We start from the raw sequence: 7,051 nt of genomic DNA, 5'->3' as shown, positions 1-7,051 counted from the left end.
GGATGATCATTTCGATTCTCTGTTGGAGTTATGCCATTTGTCTAAATTTTTTACGGTTCAAAGAATCAAGAATTCGAACCCTCCTCGCTATGGTCCTAACTCCTAAGTAGCATCTATGAACTAGATTTGTACATTTCTTATTAACTAGACATATTATGAATTAAGACTCAATAATAAAAGATTTAAAAACGCATCATTTATAACAACTTTCTAGAAAATATTTATCGATGAAGTAGTGACATTGTTAATGTAATATAATATAATTAAAACTTCATTTTAAAATAAATTAGATGAGGTAAGAATAGAGAGAGTACCCTTTCAGAAACATCATGATATGAATAGAGAGAGTTCTAAATTACTCTAACTTTGTTTAAATTTGAAATTAGGATTCTACGTTTTTTGAATAACTAATATAAATGAAATTCAAATTTGTTCGCTGATTTTTTGGGATATAACTTGTATCCAAATTGAGATTGAGATGATGAATATGAGCCGAAAATAAAAATCGAGGGGTCATATGAGAATGACATGTGGCATTTAATGGATTTAGAAAAGTGACATGTGGCTATAAATGAATCTTTTATTAGAGAGGTAGATAATTTTGTTAATAAAGGTTTTGGAAAATTAAGTCATTATCTTCTCTCTTTCTTCTGTCGGCACTCGCTCGAAGAGTGTAAGTGATTTACCTGTTTTGATCATATCATGATGTTTCTGAAAGGGTACTCTCTCTATTCTTTAATTTCTATTCTTACCTCATCTAATTTATTTTAAAATGAAGTTTTAATTAAATTATATTACATTAACAACGACACTACTACATCGATAAATGTTTTCTAGAAAGTTGCTATAAATAATGCATTTTTAAATCTTTTATTATTGAGTCTTAATCCCCAATATGTCTAGTTAATGAGAAATGTACAAATCTAGTTCATAGATGTTACTTAGGACCATACCGAGGAGGGTTCGAATTCTTGATTCTTTAAACCATAAAATTTTTAGACAAATGACATAACTCCAACAGAGGATCGAAATGATCATCCAAATCCAATGAAATACGGCTTTTAATGAGCACATAACATTTCATGGAGACAACTTGATAAAGCAAAAACTATAGTATTTGAGATAAATTTGAAAAAACACACACACACACACACATTTTAGGTCTAAACCAGAAAAAAAAAATACAAAATGTAGTCTTTTATGAAAAAAAAATCAATTAGTTTACTTGTTGATGACTTGTTAGGATCCGAAATAACAAGTTTACGGTAAACTTTGGGTCTTTTCGGAAAAACTAAAAGTTTTAGGTCTAAAAAAAAAAAAAAACAAAATATAAGGTTTTTTATGGAAAAAACCCGATTTTTTAAGTAAAAGGATAATAAAAAAAAATTAAAAAAAAATTACTTAAGGGTATATGCATCATTTCATGTAGGCTATGGACAAAAATCACACAAAAATGATACTTTGTAGACCAAAACCACACAAGGTATTCGAAATTAGACCATCAATGCACCGTCACCATTTTTATAATTTTGTCAAAAAAATTTCTACAAACTTTTCTAAAGATTTCACTTTGGTTTAAAAAAAATATATATTTCTTACTTGGTAAAAACTAAAAACCAAATCGGATGTAACCGATATTTTCTCCCCTCATTTTCGTGTTTTACTTCCGACACTTCCAAAATAACGAATCAAGAACCAAAATCACAATTTACCCGTCTTCTTCATCTATCCCTTTCAATTTAATGTGCTCCATATGTCCAAAGGAAAATCAGTCGACAGTGATCCTCTGTAAAATTCTCGTACCATGATCTCAATTACCTTCAGTAATCTAGATACATATACATATACATGATACACGATACATCTCTCTCTAAATGAACACGGAAACGGCAATAGAGTTTTTGCTCCCTTCATGGTGGGAGGTCCAAGTAACCGTCGCCGCCGCGTGCTTTGTAATTGCAGCATATTGGTTCTTCACCGACGGCGGTTTCACCGGCGCGGGTGATCGGTCCCAGTTTGATAACTCCTCTCTTGCTTCCGGTGATGTCGTAGATGACAAAGAAAAGGTGACTGATCTTAGTTCCTAACGATTATCGCGATTATATCCTCTGACTTTATGTAATTTCTAATGTCATCATTTGCGATAGTTACCCTAATTTGCATCAAGTTCGTGAGTAACCCTTGTATTCTGCTGTTTAAATCTTTTTTTCGAGGATTTATAACCTGAATGATAATGATACTTCTTTTCCAAGAATAACCGATACTTCAACACGATGTTATCTATGTAATTGAATCGATTTCTAGAGCTTCACTAAAATGTATGACAACTTTCAAGTTCGTTGCTTACATTTTTAACAAAATCAATATCAAATTCGAAGTTAACAACTGATAGGTTTGTTCAATTTTACTTTACTTTTGTTCATTTGTATGACAAGCACTTCTACACTTATTTTTGTAGATAGATCAACAGAAGGGCGACTCTAATGGCAGCTCTGCTTATATGATCAAGGTATATATATATACATCTAAATCCCTTTTTCTTCAAGTTGTTCTTGCTGATTTGTAGCATCATATTTTTTTATGTTTTGAAGGTGGAACTGTTAGCAGCTAAGAATCTTATTGGTGCTAACCTGAATGGCATGTCAGATCCTTATGCAATCATCACATGTGGTACAGAAAAGCGATTTAGGTAAAAATTATAGCAAGATTTAGTTAATTTCCATAAAGAATCTTATTGGTTGCTTCTGTCTGATAGATATGGTGATTTTTACTCATGTTAATCTGCAGCTCAATGGTTCCTGGTTCAAGAAATCCAATGTGGGGAGAAGAATTCAATTTTTCTGTGGATGAACTTCCTGTAAAGGTACAACAATTTACATAAATAGTTTTTTTGTTATTAAATTTTAACTATTACTCATTTTGTGACAGATCAATGTGTCAATATATGATTGGGATATAATTTGGAAAAGTACTGTTCTTGGTTCTGTAACTATTCCTGTTGAAAAGGAAGGGCATACTGGTGCAGTATGGCACCCTTTGAGTAGTTCTCCAGGGCAGGTTTGTAATTTTGTCTTATTTCCTCTTCTATTTTGGTCAATTCATCTTTTCATTGGTCAACCTTTTAAAATAATTAACCAAAACTGTTAAAAAACATTGTTTTTTTATCAGGTTTGTCTCCATATTAGAACAATTAAACACTCCTCGGGCAGTTCCAGGTACCATTTTGCTTCACTTTTTTTACACTAAGGAGCTGTTTTTTTGTCTTAATGGGTTAAGCACTTAATGTAAGGGTAAAATGGTCATTTAGTTTCATTCAGACGGTTTATTCAGTCTAGAAAAGAAACAGACCTTATGCATGCATGATTTTATCATATATAACTTAATGAGTAAAAAAAGAGACAACTCGTAAATATTTTTGATGACAGCTAAGGGTAAAATGGTAATTTAGTCCTAATTAAACTGTTTTTTAGGGGTTTGAAGGGATATGCTGGAGCTAACCCTAGAAGACGAGTTTCGGTATATAAACAAGGGCCAATAGTTGTACATCAAAAGCCTGGACCCTTACAGACGATATTTGATCTTCTACCAGATGAGGCAAAGTTCTTTTTAACATTTAATATTAATTTAACTTATAAAATAATCTGATTCTGATATAAAAATAGAATTTATGTTTCAGATTGTTCAACACAGCTATTCATGTGCAATGGAAAGATCATTCTTGTATCATGGTCGTATGTATGTTTCCGCTTGGCATATCTGCTTCCACTCTAATGTTTTCTCCAAACAAATGAAGGTTAATTAATTAATTATTAAAACATCATTACCAAAGAGGTTGACCAATGAAAAGATGCATTGACTTTACCTTTTTGCCCTTTCACAGGTCATTATTCCTTTTGGAGATATAGATGAGGTTTGTAGTCTCTTTTGTCTTTTGTCGTTCAATTGTTATTGAAGCTTGTGACGAAAATGACGAAAATGCCCTTTGTTGCAGATACGAAGGAGTCAACATGCAGTCATTAATCCAGCGGTAACAATAGTTCTTCGCATGGGTGCAGGTGGACATGGCGTCCCTCCTTTGCGAAGTCCAGATGGTCAGTTTTAACTTTTAACAAACCACATACAAGGGTATTTCCGTCATTTCCATCACTCAATATATTTTATTTTTCAAATTTACAGGTAGAGTTAGATATATGTTTGCATCATTTTGGAATAGAAATCACGCGATAAAAATTTTACAACGTACAGCAAAGAATTACCATGCAATGGTAGAAGCTGAGAAGAAGGTATCCCTTTATAATTCATTATACTCCATTTTTGTTCCATAGTAAATATAGTTTAATTTATTGAGATCTGTGATCTGTATATGTGATTGTAACAATTTATCATATAGTGAATAATTTTTTCTCTGGTTTTGGAGTTTCCACATATATTCTTGTGTTCGGTATATGTGATTGTAACGATTTATCATATAGCGAATAATTTTTTCTCTAGTTTTGGAGTTTCCACATATATTCTTGTGTTCGGTATATGTGATTGTAACAATTTATCATATCTCTGGTTTTGGAGTTTCCATGTATATTCTTGTGTTCAGTTATCAATCATTTTTCCCAATGTAATTGACATGAATCCACGATATACAGGAGCAACAACAGTCAGAATTACGAGCAAGTAGTAGCTCTTTAAATCGTAAAAAAACAGTGAAGGTTCTAGAAGAAAGCGTGCCAAACAAACACCAGCCTTTTGTTCAAGAGGATGTTCTCACTGGCATATATACTGTATGGAAATAACTATTTATTATTATTATTATTGTGTACTTTTTATTAAATTTATTTGTAACTTTTAATATTTAAATTTTAATTACTCAGGATGTTTTTCCAAGTACCGCTGAACAATTTCTTGACCTGTTATTGAGTGATGGTTCAAATTTCACAAGTGAATATCGTGCAGCGCGTAAGGATACAAATCTTAATGTAAGCATCACATTTTTTTAATTATTAATTTATAGTTTTTATGTTATTATTTATTATTTTTTTATTTGGTTATGTAGATTGGCCAGTGGCATTCTGCTGATGAATATGATGGTCAAGTGAGAGAAATTACGTTTAGGTGCCTCTGTAATAGTCCTATGTGTCCGCCAGACACATCCATGACAGAGTGGCAACACGCCTTGCTGTCCCCTGATAGAAAATCTCTGGTGAGTTTTTTTTTTTTTTTTTTTTTTTTTTTTTTTTTTTTTATATTATATATTCACATTTTGTGTTGATTGCTTTTTTTAACTTTGTTGTTTATAGGTGTTTGAAACTGTGCAACAGGCACATGATGTTCCATTTGGATCTTATTTTGAGGTATGTTTTTGACATTATTTGTCATGATGATTTAAATTTTAAGAGAAAATTACGTTTTTGGTCCTTGAGTATAGCTGAATTTTACAATTTTGGACCCAAAAAGTTTTCTCTTGCAAGTTTGGTCCTTATTTGAGGTTCTTGTTATGTCTTTGGTACCTATTCCAAGTAAAATGACCACTTTTGGTCCCAAAAAGTTCTCTTGCAATTTTGGTCCTTATTTGAGATTTCGTAACGGTTTTGGTCCCTGTTCCAAGTAAAAATGACTACTTTTGGCCCATGAGTATAGCTTTTTTTTTGCAATTTTGGTCCGAAAAATTGTCATTTTACTTGGAACAGGGATAAAAAAACATTACAAAAACCTCAAATAAGGAAGAAAATTGCAAGAGAAATGTTTTTCAGACCAAAATTGAAAAAATAGCTTTACATAGGGATCAAAAATGTAATTATACTCTATTTTAGTATTTAGGTTGTGTTTGTATGGAGAAATGTTTATATTATTGAAATTAACAGGTGCACTGTAGATGGACTATGGTGACTACATCCGAATCCACGTGCTCTATTGATGTTAAAGTTGGTAAGTACCCTTCTACAATCATGAAAGAAAACGGTCATTTAAATTATTAAATACCAATTATACCCTTATGCTTTCGCTTTTGGTTGAATAAACAGGTGTGCATTTTAAGAAATGGTGCGTAATGCAATCTAAGATAAAGTCGGGTGCTATCAGTGAGGTACAACCCTAACCTTACACAGGACATGACATAACAAAACATGGTGTACAGTGGACTCAGATTGAGACTGATGTCAATAAGACAAAAAAATTATTTTTTCTGTCCTACCTAAGAAGGTGGGGGTTGAGACTTGTTCTTAATCTCATGTGTGTGTAAAAGATGCCACGTCATTAAAAATAGCTCTAGAAACTTAATTATAAGAATTTGAATTAATCTAGATAATTGTGAATTTTTGCAGTATAAGAAAGAGGTGGAATTGATGCTAGAAGTGGCGCGTTCATGTTTTAGCTCCAACACAGTTATTAATGAGATTGCGAGTGTTGTTTCTTCTGTTTCAACTATCGAAAATGCATAACCATCGAAAACTTGTGTTGTTAAGATAATAAGTTAACTTTTTAGCAAGAAAACGATATAGAAGATTACAAGTATTTCAATATACTTAAAACTTTCGACCCTTTTTACTTGTTTTTTTACTAAGTTTTTTTTGTTTAGATATTTGGATTATTAGGTATAAAGGATAATTGAACATATTAATAAGTTAAGAATTAAACATTACAAAATGGATTTTGAAGTCATCCAACCATATTCAACTTTAATTTCATACTTTTATTGTAAATCAAAAAAATATGATTTTCAAAGTTAAAAGCTTTCTTCGGTTTGTTGGGCTGGAATAAAGTGGTATTGTGATATCTATGAAGAATTCACAAAGTAGTAAGAACAATGACATCTAGCCCTTTGCTATTGGGATGCGACAACATTGATATAAATGAGAACACGTTATTGATAGTTTGGATATTGGTGAAAGTTAAGGCCCCACTACAATGAAGTGACTTGTTTTCAATTTTTCTACACATAAAGGACAAAGGATGGAACCAACGTTGATACCTCTCTTGTGAAGATTATCTAGAGGAAGCACCTATCTAAGTGAATCCGCCAATCCAATATTATTCATTTTAACATGGACTAAACATTGGT

The 7,051-nt window shown here is 31.8% G+C and overlaps 1 protein-coding gene across 1 annotated transcript; it reads left to right on the top strand.

Annotated features, from left to right (window-relative positions):
• The first annotated feature begins 1,670 nt into the window (after window positions 1-1,670).
• Window positions 1,671-6,530, top strand: LOC111885933 (BAG-associated GRAM protein 1). Its single transcript, XM_023882171.2, has 18 exons — window positions 1,671-2,066; window positions 2,459-2,509; window positions 2,592-2,689; window positions 2,788-2,863; window positions 2,929-3,057; window positions 3,169-3,215; window positions 3,471-3,594; window positions 3,677-3,793; window positions 3,881-3,910; window positions 3,992-4,091; window positions 4,177-4,283; window positions 4,641-4,775; window positions 4,866-4,970; window positions 5,048-5,194; window positions 5,292-5,345; window positions 5,856-5,919; window positions 6,015-6,076; window positions 6,315-6,530. The coding sequence occupies exons 1-18, from the start codon at window positions 1,875-1,877 to the stop codon at window positions 6,429-6,431; spliced, it is 1,755 nt and encodes a 584-aa protein (XP_023737939.1). The 5' UTR covers window positions 1,671-1,874; the 3' UTR covers window positions 6,432-6,530.
• Window positions 6,531-7,051: the final 521 nt, after the last annotated feature.

The sequence above is a fragment of the Lactuca sativa genome, chromosome 1 (genome assembly GCF_002870075.4).
Source record: "Lactuca sativa cultivar Salinas chromosome 1, Lsat_Salinas_v11, whole genome shotgun sequence".
Classification (NCBI taxonomy): Eukaryota; Viridiplantae; Streptophyta; class Magnoliopsida; order Asterales; family Asteraceae; genus Lactuca; species Lactuca sativa.
The sequence above is the reverse complement of the archived record's forward strand: the minus strand, read 5'-3'. Positions and strand labels throughout refer to the sequence as shown.

Bases quoted from the DNA above. Each gene is read 5' to 3' on its own strand.
- LOC111885933 (XM_023882171.2), top strand. From the start codon at position 1,875: ATGAACACGGAAACGGCAATAGAGTTTTTGCTCCCTTCATGGTGGGAG. The intron at 2,690-2,787 runs GTAAAAATTATA...GTTAATCTGCAG, and splicing joins GGTACAGAAAAGCGATTTAG to CTCAATGGTTCCTGGTTCAA. The intron at 3,595-3,676 runs GCAAAGTTCTTT...TTTATGTTTCAG, and splicing joins TTGATCTTCTACCAGATGAG to ATTGTTCAACACAGCTATTC.